We start from the raw sequence: 26198 nt of genomic DNA, 5'->3' as shown, positions 1-26198 counted from the left end.
TTCCAAAGCACTTTACAAACAGTTACCTCCGTAGTTGAATAATGCAGAGGTAGTGCATGTAGCCTGCCCTGCACGTTACAGTACGGTATAGTATAATATCTTGGATCTTCTCTATACGTGATTGCATTTCCATATTGAGCCCGTCCTTGCTCTGGTAATATGTTGTACTCTACAACAGTTAACAAGTATTACAATCTGATCGCATCCAATACTGGAAGATGTAATACTGCGCTTATCTTGCCTTTTCTAATACTGTCATGTTGTTGCTAATGTCACCAGAGTAAGAGGATGCGATCAGATTGTAATACTTGTTAACTGTTGTAGAGTACAACATATTACCAGAGCAAGCACGGGCTCAATATGGAAATGCAATCACGTATAGAGAAGATCCAAGATAATGTATATACCCGATTCCCTCATAACTTTCAAAGGGTTGCTAAGCCTCACAGGGTATGTGCTTTGTAACCAAGTTTAATCCCATCAGTATTTGCAGAAAAGCAGAGCTCTCAGACATAAACTCCACAAAAGATGGTCCACGTTTTGCTTGTGTTCACAGTACGCCATGCCCTTTTAACATGAACATTACTTATGTACTCCGTGCCTTGTTATTTTATGCAGTCCACCTTGGGCCTACCTTTAGGAAAAGGCAGATTATCAAAGGCTTATAAATAAAGGCATGGGTGTAAGTCTGCCAGTTGTAGGCTTTATGCTTTGGAGGAGTTTTTTCAAACTACAGAACAGCCTTGTGTGTTCTGCCTAATGTCCATTGCCTCTTGCTGCATGTTGGCAAAGTAAGCCCCGAGCTGAGGACTGGGATTTCAGATCCCATCACAGTGCAGTCTCACCTTTTGCTGCCCTGCAGAATGCTTTGAGATGAAAGTTGGAAAACCAGGGGTGGGTTACAATTTTATGATGCCATGGAGGTGGGTTTAGCATCACACAGGCTGTGCACATAGAGGCAGATTTGGTGGAATCTCTCGCTCTCTTTTTTTTTTTTAATATTGCTTGCATGTCTTTGCTGGCGTATGCAGGTGTGTTCTATACCTGGACATTTCAGATAAATGGTTGTATCTTCCCCAGGTTATTCTATATTTGTTGTTAAGGGTGATCTCCCTGATTGTGAGGCAGACCAGCTGCTGCACATGATTCGGGCAAAGCAAATACAGCGACCAAGACTAATAGGAGAAGATGTCACCCAGCCAAAAGGACAGAGGTAAGGTAAATAGGTTTTAACTTCCTTAGCTAAACTGCCCAGATTATCAGCTCACCTGTTTCTTTGCACTATTGCTTCCTTGTCTGGTCTTATTCATCAGTCTCCTTTCTTTTATGTAGTAGTATATTTCTTATATTTCTCCTGTCTCATATCCAGTTTTCCAATGTCCATATCATGCAGTACTCTTGATTTCGGCAGTGTGATGAGTGTGTTATATTGGGTAGTGCTGTATTGTTCCTCTCAGGGTTGTCTACTGAGAGTACCCCCAATAAAAGACATGAGAGTGTCCTGTTATAGAACCAGGACATTCTCTGTGGCCGCCCCATCCTTGGGAACAGTCTACTTTTAGAAGTTTGTCAGGAGGCGAATTTCCTTGGGTTCCATAAGAGTTAGGCTATTTCTTTTCCCATCTTACTATATAGCAGGGTAATCAGGTTGGTGACTTGCTGGGTTATTTATGATATCTTAGTTTATTATAGTTTGCAGCTTGGATTTGTGTTTTTTTGAAACTTTAATTCTCAATTTCTCATGTTTCTGTGTATGTGCATGTTATGTGTTAACTGATTGTGCTTTATTGATTGTCCTGATTGATTGATTGTATTTCTACTGTTGTACACTGGTTTGAGCATTCCAGTTTGGATTGGGGAGGTAGTATAGACATATATTTTAAATAAATAAAATACGTATATTTCCCTGCTTAGCTTCTGCACTAACCAGTAATGTGAACGTGATGAAATCCTCTTGCACTACAAATTATGCCCACTATCAACTAAAAAAATCAATCCAACCTCGCACAGAAGTCAACCATGGTTCTCAGTGGAGCTCTGAGTTAAACAAAATCTCAGACAAAAAGAAAATAAATGGCGCAAGGACCCGTGCCCCAGCACATTATCTGCTTACATATCTGCCCTCCACTTCTACAGGAACTCCACCCTTCGGTCAAAAAGAGATTTCTACGCTCAAAGAATTCACCACCTCGTCTTTGACGCTAAAGCACTATTCTCCTACGTATCCGAGCTCACACAAACTAGCACCCCATCTATTCCTAACGACCATGCACAATCTAAAGCCAATGAACTGGCAATCTTTTTCCAAAACAAAATCTCCAACCTCTTAACTCTCCTGCCTCCCTGCCCTACATCCTCTCCCACCTCCTACTATCCCCCAAATAAAGGGACCTCACTTGAATCGTTTGAACCCACTACTGCCCTGGAGATTCAAACTCTAATAAAGAAAATGAAACCCTCTACCCATCCCTACGACCAAATCCCAACAAAACTACTCTTACGGATACCTGACACCATCTCCAAACCTCTGGCCGATATCATAAACTGTTCTTATCACATGGAATCTTCCCAGACGCCCTAAAACTCGCCTCTCTCAAACCTCTTCTCAAAAAACCAAACTTAGATCCAAAGGAACCCAACAATTTCCGCCCTATCTCCAGCCTACCTTTTGTAGCCAAGATCATGGAAAAATTAGTCAGTTCTCAACTCTCAGATTATCTTGAAGAACACAAAATACTACACCCTTCTCAATACAGATTCCGCAAGGCTCTAAGCACAGACCACATCATCATGGGGTTGGACAAAGGGCAATCCTTTTTACTAATTCTTCTCGACCTCTCAGCAGCTTTTGACACCGTAAACCATGACATCCTCCTCAACAGACTTTCTGACATCGGAATAACAGGAACTGCCTTCAGATGGTTCAAATCATTCCTCAGCAACAGAGGCTATAAAGTCAAAATCAACAATAAAGAATCCCCCGCATCAATTCCTCACTAGTACTTCCTCAGGGTTCCTCCTTGTCCCCCACTCTCTTCAATATATACCTCCTTCCCCTGTGCCAGCTGCTAACTAACCTAAAATTAAAACACTTCCTTTACGCAAATCCTGATCCCCATAACAGAATCTATTACTAAAACACTCAAGTACTGGGAAAATTGCCTCCGAGAGATCAACCACCTCCTCACTAACCTAAACCTTATACTCAGTTCAGCTAAAACCGAACTCATCCTCATTTTCCCGGACGACAGCAATACCCCTCAAAGGTCACTCACTAACACCTTTGTCACCCAAGCAAGAGACCTGGGAGTCTTAATAGACAACCGTCTGAACTTAAAAACTTTCATCAACCACACAACCAAAGACTGCTTCTATAAACTGCAGGTTCTAAAAAGAATTAAACCACTTCTACACTTTCAAGATTACAGAACTGTCCTCTAAGCCATTCTATTCTCCAAGATAGACTACTGCAACTCCATTTTGCTAGGTCTCCCCGCCTCTTCTATCAAACCTCTTCAGATGCTTCAAAACGCTGCGGCCAGAATCCTAAGAAACACTGGCAGAAGAGACCACATCACACCCATCCTCAGAAATCTGCACTGGCTACCAATAAGTTTCAGAATTCAACACAAGTCCCTCACCATCATCCACAACCAAGCCCCTCTTAACCTGCAATTCCCACTCAGATTACACACCTCGTCTAGATCTATTAGAGAAGCCTACAAAGGATCCCTGCACGCACCCCCCCCCCCCCCCCCCCGCAAACCAAATCCACCCATCATCTAGCCACCAGAGAACGGGTTTCCTCTACAGCAGGACCAACCATATGGAATGCTATCCCCCCTGAACTCAGACAAGAACCTTGCCTACTGACATTTAGAAAAAGGCTTAAGACCTGGTTATTTAAACAAGCCTTTCCCTAAGTTCACTGATCCGCCTTAGCTGGCATTACTGAACATCCAATTCACTGTAAATAATTGCTCTGCTCATTGAGTTACCTTCTGCTTGTCTTCTTCTTCCCCCAGTTCTATCACCCCTGTTTCAATGTAACTATTACTTTCCTCGCTATGTTAATTGTTTAAGGTTGTTGTACCCCGGTTCCATGTAAACCGACATGATATGATTGTAAATCATGAATGCCGGTATAACAAAGCACTAAAATAAATAAATAAATACCTTCGGGCACACCGTTTTCTGTTGCGTTCTACTTCTACCATTGAAATTATTCTGCTTACATGCTTTGAACTCTCCTGCTTGGAAGAGCATGGCCTGACTGTCGGGCCAATACAGTAAAACCCGCGGGAGAGCCGGTGCTCCGAGGCGAGCGCCTGCTCTCCCAACACGCGCCCAGGCCACTCTCCTGGGCGCGCAATCAAGTATTTAAATGAGGACCCGCGGTAAAAGGAGGCGCTAGGGACAATAGTGCATCCCTAGCACCTCCTTTTTGACAGAAGCAGCAGCTGTCAGCGGGTTTGACAGCCGACGCGCAATTTTTCCGGCGTCGGTTCTCGAGCCCGCTGACAGGCACAGGTTCGGAAAATGGACGCCGGCATAATTGAGCATCCGTCTTCCGACCCACGGGCACATTTAAAGTTTTGGTTTTTTTTTGGAGCCTCTGACTTAATATCGCTATGATATTAAGTCGGAGGGTGTACAGAAAAGCAGAAAAATAATAATAATAAACTAAGATAACGTAAATAACCCAGCAAGCCACCAACCTGATTTCCCTGCTATATACCGTATTTTTCGCACTATAAGACGCACCTGACCATAGGACGCACCTAGGATTTGGAGGAGGAAAATTAAGAAAAATAATTATGTCCCCTTGATGGGCTCTGTACGGAGCTCCCCGCTGGTGGCAGTCCATGGGATATTTTTTTGGTTTCGTTTTTTTATAGTAAGCAGAGAAAATCCACACAGGTACTTGCTGCTTTTCTCTCCCTCACAATCATACAAGGCTCTTTCACACTCACTAGCACTCTCCCCCACTCAACTCATTGGCTCTCCCTCACATATACACATACCCACAGACAATCACACACTCAGACTCTCTCCCTCATTCACACAGCTCTCTCACACCAGTTATTTTAAACTTTCATGACTGCTCCAAAGTTCAATAATAAATAGTCAGGGCTATATTACATTGATTAGGAGAGCAATTGCTCCTAATATTTCAACAGGTAGCCACTTAATCAGCACAGGCAGTAATTCTATTTGCTGGTCTGTGTCATGTGTCCTCCATCCCAGGCAGTATACCACCCCTATGACCCTCCAATACATCCAAACCACAGGAGTGAAGTTCTTACTCTGGACTGCAAGAGAGGTCTTCTGGCAGAGCCCGAGCTCCCCGCCGGTCCCGGGGTGCAGCTCACTGCAAGATCGGCATGGCGCAGGTCAGTCATCATCTGTTTGAACCGCGTGGGCTACGGAGGCCCTTCCAGTTCAAACAGCTCCCTGCCGGTCTGCTGTTCCCAGGGTGCATCCCACTGCGAAGGCTGGCGCGGCACAGATCAAATGCCGGCCATCCGAACTGGAGGGGCCTCCATAGCCCACGCAGTTCAAACAGCTGATGCCTGACCTGCGCGGCGCCGGCCTTCGCAGCGAGATGCACCCCGGGAACAGCAGACCGGCAGGGAGTTCAAGTTCCGCCGGCAGAATGTGACACACCCGCGTCCCCATGCTGATTGGGAGGGGGCGGGGAACGGCGCGCGAGAGGGAGATGCACCCCGGGAACAGCAGACGGGCAGGGAGCTCAAGTTCCGCCGGCAGAATGTGACACACCCGCGTCACCATGCTGATTGGGAGGGGGCGGGGAACGGCACGCGAGAGGGAGAGACACTACCTTCGCTCCATAAGACGCACCCACATTTCCCCCCCATTTTTTGGGGAAAAAAAGTGCGTCTTATGGAGCGAAAAATACGGTAGTAAGATGGGAAAAGAAATATCTAACTCTTATGGAACCCAAGGAAATTTGCCTCCTGACAAACTTCTAAAAGTAGACTGTTCCCAAGGATGGGGCGGCCACAGAGAATGTCCTGGTTCTATATCAGGACACTCATGTCTTCTATTGGGGGTACTCTCAGTAGACACTTCCCCGGTGCTGGCCAAAATTAGCGCCTGCCTTTGAGCAGGAGTTAATTTTTGAAAGTAAAATGTGCGGCTTCGCTGCACATTTTGCTTTCTGAATCGCGCGGGAATACCTAATAGCGCCCACAACATGCATTTGCATGTTGTGGGCGCTATTAGTTTCGGGGGGGGAGGGGGGGGGTTGGCCGCATGTTTTCGACGCGCTGTTACCCCTTACTGAATAAGGGGAAAAACTAGCGTGTCAAACGCGCATCCAAACCCGGGCTTTACTATATCAGCACTGCTTTTATAAATTCCCCCCCCCCCCCCCCAATAAGATCATTTACATTTAAAAGATTTTTTAGCCTCACTTGCCCTTTTTATGCATTGTACAGAATGTATGATTACAGCTTCTGTTTTTAGAAATTTATAGATTATAAATTGAGGTGTTTATTTACTAGCTACCTAGGGGTGCTTTGAGGATACAATCTGTGTTATTGCAGCACAGGTACTATTGCTGGGTATCTTTTTCTGGTTGAATCAAATACATACATTTCCGTAACACAAATGCACTTCCTTAACAAAAGAATACTCTCATTTTTCCCAATAACCAGCACCAGCGTGTCCCTCCCTGCCCCCCAACCTAGCACTCTCTCCTCTCCCCCCACAGCCCCAGATCTCTCTCCACCAGCCTGTCCTTTATGCAGCTGAGTCATCAGCATGGAAAAGAGACAACACCTAAGGGGAAAATTGAGAGAGTACTAGAGGCAGTGATGTTTTCCAATGTTTATCCAATAAGCATCTATTTTATTTTGCATAAGGGTTTTTTTTATTGGTGTTTATCAGTTAAACTTAAGAACAGAAGCCCTGGGTATTTTACACTAAGTTTTATGAGCAGGATAATAGCATGAAACCTATAGACTTCTTGAAGTGTGGTATCAGTAATACAGTCTATTTAGTCTATTCACCAAATGTATTTTTGTTTTTGTGAGGAAGGGGCCTGAGATGTTTTTGGTACACTTTTATTTTAAGGAGCTTACTCTTTCTTTGAGTAGGATTAGAACAGAGTCACATATTCAGTTTACATTTGATCGTAAAGCCGCAGTCCCTAGGATATGGTTATAGTAATTTTAGATATAATTCTGAATAGGATGCAGACGTTCTAGACTTGACTAAAACTGTTGAGTCAATAGGTGGCTGCATATTCTCAATTTATGTCCTGTACCCAGGGAACAGAAAGGAGACCTGGAACAAATATTAGTAGCCAGTACGCTCTACGATGGGACAAGAATGCTAGATGAAGATGAGGAGAATCTCCAGAAAGCCCTTGCCCTTAGCAGACATGAAATTGACATGGAAGACGAAGAAGCCGATCTTCGCAGGGCCATTCAGCTTAGTATGCAAGGTAGGCAGTACCCCAGAAAGGGAATGTGTAAAGGGCAAAATCCATAATGCTTCAACCAAACAAGATGATGAAAGTGTTTTCCACCAGCAAATTCAGTTCAGCGTAAGTTAGCATATTCTTTAAAACAAATGCAAAAGTAACCATAATCTTTGTGCTGCTACATGTTGACATTTTTTCTTCAAAAAGTAATCCATAGTTTCCCCAATGGTGGTTTATCCGAAATTCCAGTAGTGCATGCTTTGCAGTTACTTTGACGATAGCGGTTTTTCATTTTTATCTTCGGTTGCTTGATACAGTGAAATGTTTTTATATTCCAGGGGGTCCCAGAAGTGAGCCTCCAGAAACTGCACTGCAGGACATTCCTCCGTCTGTGGGACCCAGAGCGTGTGAATCGCTTTCTTCCGAAGAGCTGCGAAGGAGAAGACAGATCTACTTCGACAAGTAATGTGATTCATACAGAATTAAAACTGCATGTTTGGAAAGTAAAACTATATATTCAAATTCTGATGTAGGCCTTGAAAATCTAATTTATGAATTGGCTTAAGAAAACATGCTTATTTTTTTTAGGATTTGTTTGCCAAGAATCAGTGTGACTATTTTGGCAGCAAACTACTTGCTAAAAAGCAGCAGTTTATTTTATATTTTGGGGGGATGGATGTGGCCAAGTTAGGGTATCAGAAGCAGTGAAATTACCAAACTCGTGCTTAGAGTTATAGCACAGCTGGTACAGAGGATGATTGCAGAGCAGTTAGTGCTTGCTTCCTGTAGCAAACCCACGTACTGGTAAATCCATTTAAAACTGTGATGGGCTTTCTGGGAGGAGATGTTGTCCGAAGTACTGAGCTAACAGAAAACTATGAAGATGTTACTTAGTCTCCCTGTGCTGTCTGTGACTCTGACAAGCCATCTTATCTTCCCGTGCCTTGGTTTCCCAGCTGGAACTGAGTAATAATAATAATGGTTGGATGCGTGTTTCTAAAATATCTACCTTATAAATGGGCTCTGACCGACGGCCCGCAAATGCGCAGTAGAGAGCAGCTCTACCGCGCATGTGCGGGCGAGCACGTCTGTCAGAGCCGTGCGTGCCCCAAAAAAAAAAAATGGCGGTGGGGCCGCAGGAGCGGGAGGAGGAGCGGTGGGGCCGCAGGAGCGGCCGCGAAGCAGGAGCGGGAGGAGCAGCAGCAGCAGCGGTGCCGCGCGCGCGGGAGTGACACCCCCCCCCCCGAGATCTGCCGGCAGGAGCGGGAGGAGAAGCAGTGGCGCCGCCGCGCGGGAGTGACACACACACACACACACACACACACACACACCCCCCCCCCGAGATCTGCCGGTTGTGGATGATCTTAAAGGAGAGAGGGAGTGACTGAGGAGAGGGAGGGGAAGGTGAGAGGGAGGGAGGTGTCAGGGAGGGGGGAGAGAGAGGGAGGGGGAGGGGAGGTGAGAGGGAGGGGGGAGAGAGAGTGAAGGAGGAGGGAGAATGACGGGGAGGAGTGGGAAGAAAACGGACCGAGCCCGTTGTTACGGGCTTAACGGCTAGTTAACATATAAGCTACATTGGTAGCCTATTTGGATAAAAGGCAATGTGTAAATCTAGATTATTAAAATATGTGAGGTATTAGGAAGAGAATCTGCTCTCAGTTTAGGACTATAACTGTATGCACAAGTGTTTTAGATCTGGTATAAATCATCTGCTATCAACTGCTGTGCATACAACAAGAAAGTGGAGGAAAATGCTCAAATCCTCAAGCTACCAAGCATATAAATACTTAGGTTAGCAGTTTTTTTATCATCGCCCCCCTCCTTCCTTGTTAACTGAATATTTATTAAGAAATGCTTTTGAATGCTCTAAAATGATGGTATGTTTTTCAGCAGATATTAAATACTCTTAAAAACTTATCTGAGTCTTATAATCCTAGATCTGTGTCTGCTATGGCTGTATTAGATCCTTATCTTTTCAAGTCTTGTAATCCAAAAATTGGTGTCTGCTATGGCTTTTTAAGAAACCCGACAGGGGCCGTGTTTCGAAAATAAATATTTCTTCTTCTTCAGGGGAATCGTGTTCTCCAACTGCAGCATTGTAGCCATGGATGTTCTTTAGCAAACAGTGGAAGTGGTGGAGACAAAAACAGTATCTGAATTCAAAAAAGCATGGGATAAATAAGGGAATAGCTTTGGTGTTTGGGTAATTGCCAGGTTCTTGTGGCCTGGTTTGGCCTCTGTTGGAAACAGGATGCTGGGCAGGATGCTCGGCAGTTTGCTGGGCAGGGGAGAAGAAAAACTGATACTTCACGCATATCCAGCATAGCTCTCTGCTTCAACGGCAGGGGAGAAGAAAAATTGATACTTCACGCATATCCAGCATAGCTCTCTGCTTCAACGGCAGGGGAGAAGAAAAACTGATACTTCATGCATATCCAGCATAGCTCTCTGCTTCAACGGCAGGGGAGAAGAAAAACTGATACTTAACGCATATCCAGTGTAGCTCCCTGCTTCAACGGCAGGGGAGAAGAAAAACAACCAATAAGGGCTGAATAACATAGTCTGGGTAAAACAAATAAGCATGGGTGTAGCTTGCTTATTGCGGCGGTTACTACCCCTACTACCTCTAACTAATCAAGCTTGCTATTTCACTTAGATGCAGCTCCATCACTGCTCTCTACATTAATGGTGGGGGTGGAAGGGAAATAGAACCAAAGAGCTAAGAGAAACAGATAAGTATGAGAAAAAAATGTGTGAAGCTTGCTGGGCAGACTGGATGGGCCGTTTGGTCTTCTTCTGCCGTCATTTCTATGTTTCTATGGACCCTTGGTCTGACCCTGCATGGAAATTTCTTACGTTGTTCCGTATTTTCCCCGATTGAAATCGAGGAAAGTACGGAGGAACACAACGATTCCCCTGAAGAAGAAATTTATTTTTGAAATAAATACCAGTGTCGGATTTCTTAATACAGCCATAGCAGACATTTTTAATATCCAGATCTTATCAGGTTCCAGCGCATAGGTAACTATTAATGATGCTCTAGATCAAATTTCTACTTGAGACTCCTGGAGAAAAGCTGACAAATATAAATTATTAGAAGATGATAAATCAGATTTTACAGATACATTTACAGTAAGGACCTACTTTACCCTTATCAGGAAGATACAACTCCTCTCATAAGGAAAGCATTTTATCGGAGGAAACTTTCGACATATCCGTATAAAATTTCCTTAATATGTCTAAGGGTGATACAATTGAAGACTACCAGAAAATTTAAACAAATGCAATATCAAGCTCCTTGAGTAATTTTCCATATTTTTCTAATTTATGATGTAAAACCTCATTATCTCTAATCAAAATTGCTCTACAGTTCTGCAATATAGAGCATTGCGTCTCAAGTTTCACTATCTTTTCCCCCTTATCTTGAATTAATTGGGAATGAGAACACACTTGTGAATGCAAATCTTCAGTCGATGACAATATCTTATCAATCTTAGCGGTAAGAGATTTTTCAAGCCCCATTATGGCGAACCACAATGTTTCTAAAGTTATAAAAGTGGTTTAATAGGACTGGAGTGTGTGGCCGAGCCTCAAGCTTCTTGGGAACCAGTTAGTCTAGAATGGCTTTTCTAACGTCACAGAACTGTTCCCAACACTGGGAGGGGGACTGGAAACTCCCCACAGATTCTGCAGAGAGACCCACTCTAACTTTAGAAGGAAGCAGTGCCACAGATAGGCAAAAACTAAAGCCTCAAGCTCTTTATTCCCTGACAAGTTTCCTGGATTAGATGAAAAAATGAACATCTCCAAGATTAGTGGGGACATTAGAGGAGGAGCAACAGACTTGATTGGGAGAGTTCAAACAGTGCCTTCCCTCTTCTTGCCCATGGACTAGTTTGGAGAAAGAAAATACAACCAGGGGGAACAATTCCTAGGGGTGTGCCACACAGCACAGCTTTTATAGGTTACCTGGTAGCGCTTGATGATATCACTCTAGCAGTACAGCTAGGCAATACAAATTTTGTTTTAGAAGCAAAATAAGCAGCATTTGTGGACCAGGGTTGTTTCATAAGTGCAGTAACTTAGTCCTGTCTGCATGTTTTAAAGATATTCCTGTATTTCTTGGACGTATGCTGGATTCTTTGCAGGATGTAATCCCTTCTGGAACCACCCTTCAAAAGTAATCCATATTTGTACCATATGCAAAACCAATATAGTCGCAGGAGAGTATTAAATGCACGTAAGAATTGCCTTGCCCTTGGTTAGAGGCTGGGCTGAGTACAGACTGAAATGCAGCTAACTGGATGGGATGAGGTAGAGTTCTACATGGATGGATATCAAGACTTTGCTTTTCCTCTGAACAGTCCAGGGCTTCCTCCCATGTTGTGCCTATGGGAAAAAGCTCAGAGAAATCAGATCATGTATGCATGCCCTTACTTCCCACTCATCTCGGTGGTTTGATTCCCACAGGCAGCAACAGGCAATTCAGAAGGAATTGAAAGATCTACATGATAAGCCAACTACAAGTTCCAATGCACTAGGAATCGATCCAGGTACAGGCCTTCCTGGTTCTCATTTTAGCTCCTTAGCTTGGTTGTACGGCAGTGCCACGTGCTAGTTGGGATAGTGGAACATTCCCTGTACGTACCCGGATCAGTCCAGACTCCTGGGTTTTGCCTCCCCTCCAGCAGATGGAGACAGAGAAGGTTTCGCTGACACTGTCATTTAACACGAGGTGCCACCTGCAGTCCCTCAGTATTTTTCTGTCTCCAGCAGATGGTGGAGGTGCAAATCCTGCAGTATGAGATTAAAAAAAAAAAAGGAAAAGTTTACAACACCAATTGCTTGCCTCCCAGGGGGTTGCTAGGTCCCGGTGGGGCCATACCTCCTGGTTTGTGAGGTGCATGAGCAGGGGATTGGGAACCCTTGTATGCTCGGTTCCTGTTTGCCGGACAGGGTAGAAAGTGGAGGTTCCAGTTCCCTCACCTTGAAGGAGGAACAGAGCATGCTGCCAGTCTCCAGCCAAGGGAAGTGCTGCTTGTCTTTAATTCCTTATTTTAAGTTTAGCTTTAAGGTTTAAAGCTTTGTCCAAAAAAAAAAAAAAAAAAGGGAAGAGACTAAGGCATATAGAAAGAGTTGCTGTGGTATGGCACGCTTCCCAGAGTCCTTCATCGCAGGAAATCAGGTGGATCCTTTTTAGTTCCTGTTCCTCCGGAGGTGTTTTGTTCTTGCCGCGGCTTGGTGCAACGTTTTCAATACTGCGCGGGCCGTGCTGGAGGGCCGATGCTCCTGGTGTCTCTCCGGAGGAGAGGACACTTCAGAGAAGGTGACAGCTGCTTCAGCCTGGCTCCGCAAGCCTGGGAGGCTCTCTGCTGTGAGGCAGCCGGTGGACAACCCCTTCCCGTAGAGCGTGGGAATGGTAGCCATTTTGTCCACATTCTCCGCTGCCTCATGTGCCGGGGAGGGGAATTTCATTGTGGTGTTCCTTGTCATCCCCTGTCGTTAGGGCCTCCGGGGGAGGTCAGGAGGCTGAAGGGGGATCCTTCAGCACGTGAAGATATTTCCCTAGAGAGTTCTGATTCTTTCTCCTCTTTCTCATCTGAGTTTGTTCTCCTCTTACATATAAGGCCAGAAAGGCTAAAGCTGGGCAGGGGTCTTCGGCACACTCAAGACTGGCTAAGAGGGCTAGGACCTCTCGAACAACTGGGGCTACAAGGATCTGGCGGGTCCCAGGGGCCCCAGCACTATCTATTACTTCAGAGGTGGGGGATCCGCAGGCCCAGGGCCAATCTGGGTTGGATCCAGGTTTCACGGACCAGGATCCAAAACAGGCGCTGAGCAAAATCCCCTCTGTGGAAGGGGATATCCCAAAGTGGTGGTGGTGTTCCACTGGGAGGAGCTAGACCTCTTGATTCTTACAGTTCTGGCAGAGCTGGGTATAAAGGTCCCGCAAAGGGACTCTGCTTGAATGAAGAGGACCCAGTCATGACTGGCTTTCGCGGTCCAACAAGGTCCTTTCCTTTTCACCAGTCGGTCAGCATGTTGGTGTTTAGGGAGTGGGATACTCCCGACACAGGCCTGAAGGTCAGCAGAGCTATGGATAAGTTGTATCCTTTGCCAGAGGAAACACTGGAACTTCTAAAGGTGGATGTATCCATTTCAGCAGTTACCAAGAAGACAACTATTCCAGTTGCTGGTGCAACTGCCCTGAAGGACCTTCAGGATTGGAAGCTGGAAGTGCACCTCAAAAAGAGATTTTTGAGTAGCTGTCTGTAGCAGTTTCATTTGAGGGCTGGCTTGCAATGGGTTCAGCAGTTGCAAGCTGACAAGCCATTGTCTGAGCCCTGAGACGCAGCAGGTGGAGCGGCTGGAAGCTGTGGTGGCCTATGGCACTGATGCATTGTATGATCTGATGAGGACATCCTCCAGGACAATGATGTCGGCAGTTTCGGCCCGCAGGCTCCTCTGGTTGAGGAATTGGTTGGCCGATGTCTCATCCAAGACTCAGGAGCCTTGCCTTTCAAGGGGAAGCTGCTCTTTGGTCGGGACTTGGAGGAGATGATCAAGCTTCTCGGGGAGAACAGGGTTCATAAACTGCCTGAAGACCCAGTAAACCATGACATACTACTAAATAGATTGGAAGAAATAGGATTAAGCAATAAAACACTCATGTGGTTTAAATCATACCTAAATAACAGATACTTCCAAGAACAAATCAAAGACGTAATGTCAGTGAAAATAAACCTTCAAACAGGAGTTCCGCAGGGATCTGCCCTATCTGCCACACTATTCAACATATACATGCTGCCTTTGTCACCTGCTAGCAGGGTTAGGAATTTCACACTATATATACGCCGACGATATTCAGTTAATACTCCCAATTGATGACACAATTGAGAAAACACTAAATTAGCCAACATGTACCTAGATATAATAAAACAACTTCTAAACCAAATGGAACTAGTCATCAATATAGAGAAAACTGAATTCTTACACCTAGAACGAAAAACATAACGATCATTCAGAACCCAATTACAATCAATAACAACCAAAAAATACAACTAGTTGAGAGAGTACGAAACCTGGGAGTGATAATCGATTCAGAACTAAATATGAAACAACACATATCTCAAAAAGTAAGAGAAGGATACGCCAAACTTATGACTCTTAGAAGACTAAAACCACTACTAACGCCTACCAACTTCTGCTCAGTATTACAAGCCTTAATGTTTTCCAGTACTGACTACTGTAATGCCCTCCTACTGGGCCTACCACACACCACAATAAGACCACTACAGATACTACAAAACACAGCTGCAAGAATTTTAACTGGTAAAAGTAAAAGAGAACATATCACCGAAACTTTAATAGAACTACACTGGTTACCCATTGAACAAAGAATACAATACAAGACTTTATGCACCATACATAAATTAATACATGACGAAAAAGCAGAGTGGCTGAACACAGCCCTCCACGTACATACCCCCCACAGAAACCTGAGATCAGCAAACAAAGAACTGCTAACTATTCCCTCAGTTAAGACGGCCAGACTAACACAGGTAAGGGATAGGGCCCTATCCCTAGCAGGACCCCCAATATGGAACAATATGCCTTTAGAAATCAGATTGCAAAGAAACATCAAAACCTTCAGAAAAAGTTTAAAAACATGGCTATTTAAACAAGCATACCTGGGAGAACCCAGGGAAATGTTGGTAACGGTCAGTCAAACTCCCACACACATACCTTTTTTTCTCAATGCGTGTGTTTCTCATTTTTATATTCTAATTCTTTCCTTTTTTATTTTTTCAACAACAAAGAACTAGAGTTAAGTAGTACTTTATCTTATAGCTGAGACAGAGAAAATTGGACATGACTTATAACACCCACCAAATAATATTTATTATGAAACTATATTACAGTATTTTGATGGCACCTGTTTAATTGTTAGAATTCTAGACACTTTATACAACATATAGTTAGGTGCCCTATTGTGAACCGTTGTGATGGCACCCGCTTAACGATGGTATAGAAAAGATTTTAAATAAATAAAAATAAATAAAGATAAACCTAAGCCAAAAGGGTCCTTTTCTTCACATTCCCGTTTTAGAGGAAATAGGTGGATTCGGTCTACCAGAGTATCAGGGAGCTCTCAGCTCCAGTCCTCAGGAAGGTATTCGTCTTGGAACTGGTCCTTTCGTGGGAGGCGGCCTGGGAGAGATGATTCCTCCCAGGGCGGTGGCAGAACCAAGTCTGCCCAATGATGCCAGGCTGGTCCACTCCTCTGTGCCAGTTCTATAGGGCAGTGGTCCCTAACCTTTTTTGCACCAGGGACCAGCTTCAAGCAAGACCATTTTTCCATGGCCCGGCAGGGCAGGATGGGGTGGGGCTTTGGTCATATGGGGGCGGGGTTATGGAGGGAGTCGTTGGATTTTAGTGCATACTTATCATTTAATTATGACATTTATAATGTGAATGTGACTCAACTCACCATAGGTTCTCACATGCATGACACACTGACCCATGATCGTCACGGGGCTAGATGTAAAAGTAGAGTTTGCATCCACGGGAACCCCCCTGACCCACAATAATGGATGTAAAGCAGAATTATGACATTCCCCATACAACTCACCCTACAAAAAAGATGTTCTGGTGTCATCTCAGTAACAGCAACTCAAACTCCTTCTACTTCCAGGCTCACTAGCCCTATTTATGAAAAGACAGCAGTTTACCACCAATGCATGTCCTCTTGAGAAAACACAACAAAGACTGATACAAACGCTTACATGCTAGTAAAATATCTTATCTCGGTAACAGACATAGAACCGACCTAACATACTCCCAGGATCTGTAGTAATGCACATAAACTAAACCGCACACAGTTACACCTGTATTATGGAATACACTCAAACAGGAGCAACCCTATCTATGAAAAGGCAACACTACAAATATTAAAACAGGTCCTGAAAACCAATACACCACTTATTAGGAAAACAGAACTAGCAAGCAGCTATAGGTCCCCACACAGAAATAATTGTAAAACTATACTAATAAGCAGAATAAATGTTTCAAAACAGCTATGAAAAGAATAACATCCAACAATTAAAAACTCATAAAAACTATTAGACATTCTCCAAACACCAATAAAATATTTCAAAAAAAGCAGACATCACACAATTAAAATGGCAGTCAATCAAGAAAAATAAACTTAAGAAGCCACCTTTACTTACCCCCTCCAGCAGCTCTCCTACTCCCCTTCCATGCAGGCCATGGCACACACCAGAAGCAGCAGTAGAAGCTAAGCTGTATACTCATGGTCCTCTTCCTTAGTACCCATGTCTCTCACACATACACCATACCAGTCATGCCCCCATGACCAGTTTCTGTCTCTCACACACCAATCATCTCCCAAACAGTCTTTTGGCACACACACACCAGTCACCTTCCTGAACAGTTTCTCTCATGCCATACACACACACACACAGGCTTCTCACTCCCACGTTCTACTTACTTATATGGGCTTCTCACTCTCATAATCACTTTCTCTGTCTCACACACACACTCACCAGTCTCTCACTCCCATGCTTGTTCTCTCCACATGCACAGGCTTCTCATTCCCATAATCACTTTCTCTCTCTCTCTCACACACACACACACTCACACACACACGCTTCCCACTCCCATGTTCTCTTTCAGATATACAGGCTTCTCCCTCCCATGCTGTGTCTCACACATACCCAGATTTCTCACTCCCATGCTCACTCTCTTCACATGCACAGGCTTCTCATTCCCATAATCACTTTCTTTCTCTCTCTCACACACACACCAGTCACCTGATCTCTCTCATGCATACACACACACACAGGCTTCCCACTCCCATGTTCTCTTTCAGATATACCGGCTTCTCCCTCCCATTCTGTATCTCACACATACCCAGGTTTCTCACTCCCATGCTCACTCTCTTCACATGCACAGGCTTCTCATTCCCATAATCACTTTCTCTCTGTTACACACACACCAGTCTCGCTCTCATTTCCATGCTCGCTCTCCACTTGCACAGGCTTCTCATTCCCTGAATCACATTCTTTCTCTCACATTCACACACACCAGTCTCTTTCTCTCACACACCCCGTCACCTTACCAACCAGTCTCTCTCTCTCATGCATGCACACACACACACACAGGCTTCCCACTCCCATGCTCTCTCTCACTCCCATGCTTTCTTTCACACACACCCTCCCCCCCCCCCCCCCCCCCCAAACACACACACAACACCAGGCTTCTTACGCCCATGCTTTCTCACATACCCAGATTTCTCCCTTCCATGCTTTTTCTCTGCCTCACACACACACACACACATCAGTCAGTCTCACACTCTCACATACACATCAGTCACCTCCCTGAGCAGTCACTTTCATTGTCTCTCACATATACACACACACCAGCTCTCTGACCATTTTCTCTCAATCACACACAGGCTGGCTGGCTGCTTCTCTCTCTTTCTTTCACTCACTTCCTCTACTCTTCCCCCCCACCCCCGAGCAGAAATGGTAGCTGCAGCAGCCTCCTCCTCCAGCCCCCGCAGGCCAAGAAAGAAGTATCCCATCGGCCGCGGGAGGCTCCTGCTGCTGTCTCCTTTCCCAATTACCGGCTGCTTCGATTGCTCGGGGGCTGATGCTGCTGCTACTTTATCACGCGGCACGGCTCTTTCTCCTTCCCGCGCACCGCTCTGTGTATCACTTCCTGTTCCGGGTCACGGGGAGGGCAGGCGCGGGAAGAAGAAAAGGCCAGCCACGGGTGCCACAGCTTCTTTTAGCACTGTTGCCGTTCCCACTGGGCTTGAAAGTGCTGATAGCCCGGCGGCAACAGCAGCAGGGAAGGAAGAGCAGCGGGAGAGACCGGGAGCACGCGACACACCTGGCGGTGCTTGGCAGTGCCGCGGACCGGCAACAAACCCCCAACGGCCCGGTCCTGGTCCACGGACCGGTGGTTGGGGACCCCTGCTATAGGGGGCCGGTTGGCTCTTTTCTACGAGGAGTAGGCCAGAAACGCATCAGACCAGTGGGTCTTAAGTTTGATAAAACAAGGTTACGCTTTAGAATTTGCTCGACTGCTCAGAGATTTGTTCCAGGTCTCGCCATGTACTTAGGAGAAAAAGAAAATCATGGTACGAGAAACTGTTTGTCGACTTCGCAGGCTAGGAACCATTGTTTCTGTCCCCATGGAGGAGCGTGGGACAGGCCGGGATTCTATTTATTTTATAGTCCCCAAGAAAGAAGGCACCTTTCATCCAATCCTTGATTTGAAAAAGGTGATTGTGGCTCCAAAGGTTCCTCATTTTCGAATAGAGACTCTGCGCTTGGTGATTGCCTCGGGTCACAAGGGAGAGTTCCTGGCATTTTTTAATCTGACCGAGGCATACTTACACATAGGCATCTGGCCAGACCATCAAAGATACCTGAGATTCTTGATTCTGGGGGAGCATTTTCAATTTTGCACTCTGCCCTTCGGGCTGGCAACGGCACCCAGGACCTTCATCAAGGTGATGGTCATGGTGGCAGCAGCTCTCCAGAAGGACGGGATCTTAGTTCACCCGTGTCTGGACGATTGGTTGATTCAAGCGAAGTCAGAATCTCTTTGCCGGGAGGCAATGGACTTTGTCCTCTGATGCCTTAGATCCTTGGGGTGGATAGTCAATTTGGTCAAAAGTCACCTTTTCCCTGCCCAGATTTTGGAATTCCTGGGGGAGCATTTCAATATCAGGGTGAGGAAGGTCTTCCTCACCGAAGAGCGGATTTCCAAGTTGCAAACCCAGGTTCGCAGATTGGAGAAGCAAGTGCCCAGGGTTTGGGATTACTTACAAGTACTCAGGTCTATGGTTTCCATTTTGGAGTTGGTCCCATGGGCATTTGCTCATTTGAGACTGCTACAGTTGGCTTTACTATCCCTCTGGACATGTTTACGGAGCAGTTTCACTTGCCTCTCCAGCTTATGGAGGTTGCCAGGTCCAGCCTCTTGTGGCATCTTCTTCCGGAGAAGTTGAGACAAGGGGTGGACCTCGATATCCCGGTCTGGACAATAGTCACCACCAACGCCAATCTCTCTTGTTGGGGAGCAGTATGTCAGAACCAGTCCATTCAGGGCAGTGGTCAACGGAGGAATTCCTATGGTCCATCAATCGCTGTACGTTTGGCCCTACAGGTGTTTCTGACCCTAGTGAGGGGAAATCCGTATGAGTATTGTCGAACAATGCATAGACAGTAGCTTATATAAATCGACAAGGTGGCACCAAGAATTGGGCAGTGGCCCAGGAACCCTGGGAACCTAACAGCTGGGCAGAACAGCTTCTGGCACTGCTAGCAGCCTCTCACATAGTGGGCACAGACAACATGCAAGTGGATTTTCTGAGCCATCAGCAGCTCAACCCTGAAGAGTGGGAGCTGTCAGAAGAGGCAATGTCCCTCATCAGATGCAAGTGGGGCATGCCATGCATGGATCTAATGGTGACTTTTCAAAATGCTAGGGCCCCACGGTTCTTCAGTCGAAGGAGAGAATGAGGAGTGAAAGGAGTAGATGCCTTAGTTCTACCTTGGCCAAAAGACATTCTACTGTATGTGTTTCCACCTTGGCCACTGGTGGGCAAGGTCTTGCTTCGTATAGAAGTTCGTCCAGGTTCAGCCAAGGTATCCTTGGTTTGTGGACTTAATCAACCTAGCAGTGGATGCCCCAATACGGCTAGCTCATCTGCCGAATCTTCTGCATAAAGGCCCCATATTTTCAGGTCAGGTGGCTCGCTTTTGTCTAGTGGCTTGGTTTTTGAGAGGCAGCGTTTGAGAGACAAAGGTTACTCTGAAGGAGTTATTGCCATTCTCTTTCAGTCCAGGAAGATTTCCACCTCCTTAGCTTAAGTGAGGGTATGGAGAGTGTGTTTGTTTAAGGCCTGGAGCAAGGAGTAGATCCTTTGCGAGCCTCAGTGGTGCATATTCTCACTTTTCTGTAGAATGGTTTGGTAAAGGTTTTATCCTTCAGTTCCCTCTGAGTTCAGGTGGTGGCCCTTGGCTGTCTTCAAGGCAAGGTTTAGGGCTCTACCTTAGCTGCCCATCCGGATGTAGTGCGGTTTTTCTCTGGGGAGCAAAACATTTGTGTCCTCCAGTTCGGAAGCCTTGTCCCTCTTGGAACTTAATGTAGTCCTTAAGAGCTTGTGTGTGGCCCCGTTCAAACCTCTGAGATGGGTGACAATGAAGGATCTCACTTTGAAGATGGTTTTCTTAGTGGCGATTTGTTTGGCTTGATGGATCTCAGAGCTTCCAGGCTTTTCCTATAGGGAGCCTTTTTTGAGAATCTCAGAATCAGGTGTTCCCTTGAATGGTTCCTTCTTTTCTCCGAAGGTAATATCGTCATTCCACTTAAACCAGTCAGTGAAGCTCCCGTCCTTTCCAATAGTGGATCCTTTGGCACCACAAGCAAGAGTGTTGTGTTTGGACATGAAACGTGCATTGCTACAGTACCTGAAGGTCACAAATAGTTTCTGATTGTCAGATCATCTTTTTGTGCTTTGGAGCGGTACAAAGAGGGGGGGGCATAAAGCGTCAAGAGCCATGATTGCAAGGTGGTTAAAGGAGGCTATTAGCTCTGCATATATCTGTCAGGGTCATTTATTTATTTATTTATTTATTTATTTATTTATTTATTTTTAATTTTTATATACCGAAGTTCTTGTGGGAATTACAAATCACTCCGGTTTACATAAAACGATGAACTGCCCAACAGCGGAAGGGGGCTTTACATATAACTGTAGAACATAAGGAACAATAAAACCGGATGTCAATTTAACATAGTAATAATAAATATAATATAATATGTACATACAATTTAACTATTTAACGTAGTGGTGATGACCTGTCAAATCTACCATATAGATACAATAAGAATAATATAGTGAACTTATGGACTCAAAAATTGATTGTGCAGTTGTGGCCATCCTATCCCGGAGGGGCTAAGGGCGTATTCCATACATTCCCAGGCAGCATCCTGGGCCCGGGTGTCAGCAGGTTTCACTGCAAGAGATCTGCAGGGCGGCTGCTTGGAAATCACTACTCACTTTCGCCATGTACTACTGTTTTTGGATGTCCAGGCTCTGGAAGCTTTGGGCTTCGATGAAAAGTGTACTTCGAACGGGACTCTTGCAGTTCCACCCTGTCTAGGGAAGCTTTTGTACATCCCAGGAGTCTGGACTGATCTGGGTACATATAGGGAAAGGAAAATGTGGTTCTCACCTGCTAATTTTCATTCCTGTAGTACCACAGATCAATCCAGAGTCCCACCCACTGAGGGAGAGGGAATTTGAGAGTCTGCGCAAACTGTGATTTGTAATTACTCTGAAAAATGGCACAGGTTTTGTTAGTCCTAAACAGGGTTTTGTGTGGGTGCGGTTATCTGTTCCAGTTTCTTTGTCTGCTTCCCACTGCTTGTTCAGGGGAGGTTAGTTGGTTTTGGGTATTCGTTTTTCATTTTTTGAGCTTGGATTCAGATCAATACTGAGGGACTGCAGGTGGCACCTCGTGTTAAAAGGCAGTGGCAGTAAAACTTTGTGTCTCCATCTGCTGGCGGGGAGGCAAAACCCAGGAGTCTGGACTGATCTGTGGTACCACAGGAATGAAAATTAGCAGGTAAGAACCAATTTTCCTTTAAAGCAGCAGTGCTAGCAGAGAAGTTGTCAGTAATCACCTGCCAGTGTAAAAGAGCAAAATCTTTTGGCAACATCAGAATTTAAATTTTTTGTAAATTCCTCTCACTCTCATCATTACAAATTTAAGTAATTGGGAGCACTGCTATGCTGACCCATATTGGAATCAAATTGAAGTGAGATTGCTGCATCATGGAAAGTTGAAAGAGTTGACTGGGAAGAGGAGCGATATGGCCATAAGTGCTCTCCTTTCATACCACAAATGTATAGAAAGATAGGAAATAAATTGATTGGAGCAAGATGAGAGAGGAGCCCCTGCAAAGAAGCAAGCGAGCAAAGAATGAATGGATGGCTTTGCAGGATTTATTTATTTGATTTATATTCCGCTTTTTGGTACTGCAAAGCGTTTGGTACTGCTGCTTTTGAAAGGGAATAAGGGGAGGTTTGCATTTTCGTAGTTACATATTCTGAATTAATGTTGCAGTGATTTTTACTTGATTTGACTCAAAATGAATATCTGCATTCAACTAAAAGGAAGACAGAAAAAAGCACTAAAGTATTTTTCTTCATGTCATTTTCACATTCTTGAATGGGTAGATCAAATGGTCCTTATGTTCCTGGGTTTCTCTTCAGATTTACTAAGTGCATATCGGTGTGAGGTTTGATCATGAAAATGGTTGCACCATCAGGCATTAAAAGCCCTAGCCCTTGACTCTGTTGTTTTTTGTGCATCTGGTTTGTGGTAGGTGAAGACATGAATGAAGACGACATGCTGCAGGCTGCCATGAACATGTCACTGGAACCTGGCAGGAACTACTCCAAGGCAGCCAAAAAGAAATGACCAAACCACTGAATATGCTTCACTTGGGATCACCACTCTGCTGTCCCCTGTGTGTGTGCTGTCACACAGGTAGCTCGCATGTGTACCTATTAAGATTGAACATGTGGTTTCTCAAATGCTTTTTACGAATGTCATCTAAACTCTGCCAGAATTTTATCTTTTTTTTTTTTTTCCCAAAAGAACAGCCTTCATTTGAGCACCTTATGCTTTCATTTTTTCTTTGTTAAATATACATATTGTTTCTGTTAGCAGCAGCAAGAATAGGGAGCAGAATGCAAGCTAGCTTATTCAGTAGGCAGTGAAACTATTTGAGACCCAGAATGAATGTATAATAGACTCACCTTACTAGACTTGCAACTTCTCATACTGGAACCAGTTAAATTGTATGGTTTATTCTTTAAATGACGCTTTTCCTTCTGTTATGCATTCATTCTGTGGCCATATGATGGCAGCACAGTATTAAAACTTAGGAGTTCAGTGCGCAAATATTTGCCGCTGCCTTTTTAAGGAGGCATTTTAGAGGACTCTGATGTGAAGGCTCTAGCAGTTCTATAAAAATGGATCTCTGCCCCATACTTGCATATTAAAAGCCAATGACCAGTAATTGCAGGTGGACGGAAAACTCCCCATCAGACTCTCTCACCTTTCCCCAGGTGTTCATCCGCGGGTGGAGTTTAATGGCAACACAAACCCTGAATATTGGGGAATAAACACCAAAGCCTCTGTTGTGCTTCAAGAAATCCTATTCATGGGGTTTGCATTCACAATGGCAGATCTCATGTTTTCATCCAGTATAATGATAATATTTCATTGGTTATTTAATGGTGCTCTAAAGGAACAGGGAAATATGGGGCCACTCGGAACAGGGTGCTGTATTTTTGATAAAACTGACAGGTATATTTCGAGGTTAGCTTCAGTGCTGAGCATACATATGCAGAGATTGCCACGACTAGTAGTACCATGCTGAGACGCATCACAAAATGCACTTTTTTTTAAATTATTTTTTGGCCACAAAATTATAAAGGCACAGATTTTGATAAGCAGCACCCACTTTATCCATATTTTCCTAAACAAGCTAAAATTGTATTTTAAAATCCTAACCGGATGCTTAAGTACCTGCGAAGAAGGCAATGATTTAAAAATGGAAAAGGAATCAGTTTTACCTTGGAATAATTTGCTTTTAACTTGTCTGCTAGTTAAGCGTGTTACTGCTTTTTCTGCCTACTGTATCTGTATCATAAATGCTGTGCTATAGGGAAGTTTAGGGAAACTAGTTGAACTGAATGTAGTTAGGTGTATAAAAAAAAATGACTTCCTAATAAAAACGGAAGCTTGTCAAAATGTGTAATTAGAGGAAAGCTCTTTAATGCCTGACAGTTGCTGTATTTTGTCCTCTGCTAATGCAGGTCATATATTTAACACACTTTCTTGGGTTATTGTGCAGTTTAGCAGTTCCCTGTCAAAAGCTTAAAAAAATAGTATGATTCTGTGATCCAAACAGCTCTGCATCAGTTTTCATTTTTAAAAATGGTACGTCAGCAGTTCTGTGGATACCCTTTTTAAATGCAGATAGCAGATAGCACTGCAGACTTGTAGAAAGCCAGATCTACTTTTTTTATTCAAACTATATTCTCTAATTTTGGACCTAGTGCGCAAGCATCTATTCCTTCCTAAACTCTGCTGCATGAAGTGACCAAGTCAGTAGCAGTTTGGGAAGTACAGCTGGGACTCGTTCCGAAATGCATGCTGCACTGATAATCTGTAACAGCGCTCTTCACCACCTTACAACACTGCAGACTAACATTCCTCTGTGTTGTGTGGGCATCAAAGGGCTGCTGTAATATGATTGCAAATGAACCTCATGAAAAATGTAACGCGTGTACAGTATCCCCAACACCTGAACCTTTGGAGAAATGGCCTCAGAATCTCTTCAGCAGGACGTTGCCACATCTTGATTTGCAATGTTTCAGAGAGCCTTACGTTTGAAACTTGAACAGCATTTTTGATGGGCATTCCTTAATGTCCCCTTGACCAGAAAAGTGTTGATACTGTCAAAGCTAGACCATTTATTAACCATGTATTAAACTATCCTTTCTTGTAGAATTTCAGTAACACAGCATATCCTATTTAGGAAATGTATTTATAAATTACCATATAGGAAGTTCATTTCTGTGGGATAAAAATGCCTTAAACTTCTTATTTTAAAATATTTGCACTATACTTTTGCCACGTACTCAGTTGCTTTTTTTTTTTTTCTTCAAATAATGTTATTCCTGTGGCTTTTTGAGGTGCTAAAATATGGAAGAGAAAAGTTGAGCAGTAAAGGAGCAGTGCTTTTTATATACCTCCAAAAGTTGGACTGCTGGTAAGTTTTAATTTTGAATGGCCCATAAGAAAGTCTAGTAAGAATAGGAGAGAGAACTTTTTTCACTCAACGCAAAATGAAACTGTAGAACTTGTTGCCGGAGGATGATCTGGATTTAAAAAAGGTTTGGACAAGTTCCTGGAAGAAAAGTCCATAAACCATTATTAAGGTGGAGTTGCAGAAATCCACTTCTTATCCCTGGGATAAACAGCATGGAATCATCTACCCCTTGGGATCCTGCCAGGTACTTGTGACCTGGATTGGCCACTGTTGGAAACAGGATACTGGGCTTGATGGACCTTTGGTCTGACCCACCATGGCAAAACTTATGATTACTATGTTCTTATGTAAACTAACAGCTGGGACTTAGGGTTAAATGAAGAGATTGTCCAAATGGAAGTTCTTAACAGTTGGCACACATTAAGGTGATCTTTGATTTTTAACTTGCAGCATTTATTAAACTGTACTCTGTTTTTCTAGTTCCACCATCTTGTTCTGTAGTAGTGCATGCAGTACTATGCAACTTGAGCAGTATTTTCTGTGAATTAGGTTTGCATAATGGTGATCCTTAGGATTACAATAATTTCCATGTTTGAAGAAGCAATGGATCAGAGAAACACACTTCCATTTCTTCCATTCTCTGTCGCCTACTAATGTAGTTGCTGAGTTCTCCCCCAAAATATTAAAAACAGGATTGCTTTATTCTAGATAACAGGGCAAAAAAAAGCTTTATACAAGTCTTCCTCTCCTCTTTGCACACTGTAGAAGCTTGTTTCCCATATTATTTGAAACAAAAATATGTAAACTCGCTGATCATCTTGGCCAGATATCTACTGGCATGCAGTGCCACTACACC

The 26198-nt window shown here is 44.2% G+C and overlaps 1 protein-coding gene across 5 annotated transcripts in view; it reads left to right on the top strand.

Moving 5' to 3' along the window:
• The window catches only part of ATXN3 (ataxin 3), a 45435-nt gene extending 19858 nt beyond the window's left edge, over window positions 1-25577 (top strand). For 4 of the 5 annotated variants that reach the window (XM_029597814.1, XM_029597816.1, XM_029597815.1 and 1 more), the window contains 5 exons: window positions 1081-1213; window positions 7296-7471; window positions 7789-7912; window positions 11921-12003; window positions 22883-25577. In XM_029597814.1, coding sequence (XP_029453674.1) covers window positions 1081-1213; window positions 7296-7471; window positions 7789-7912; window positions 11921-12003; window positions 22883-22977 — 611 coding nt within the window. In that variant the 3' untranslated portion in view covers window positions 22978-25577. The remainder of the gene's footprint in view (window positions 1-1080; window positions 1214-7295; window positions 7472-7788; window positions 7913-11920; window positions 12004-22882) is intronic. The other variant, XM_029597817.1, reaches the window with a different exon arrangement.
• Window positions 25578-26198: the final 621 nt, after the last annotated feature.

The sequence above is a fragment of the Rhinatrema bivittatum genome, chromosome 4 (genome assembly GCF_901001135.1).
Source record: "Rhinatrema bivittatum chromosome 4, aRhiBiv1.1, whole genome shotgun sequence".
Lineage (NCBI taxonomy): Eukaryota > Metazoa > Chordata > Amphibia > Gymnophiona > Rhinatrematidae > Rhinatrema > Rhinatrema bivittatum.
This window is presented reverse-complemented; position numbering and strand designations above follow the sequence as displayed.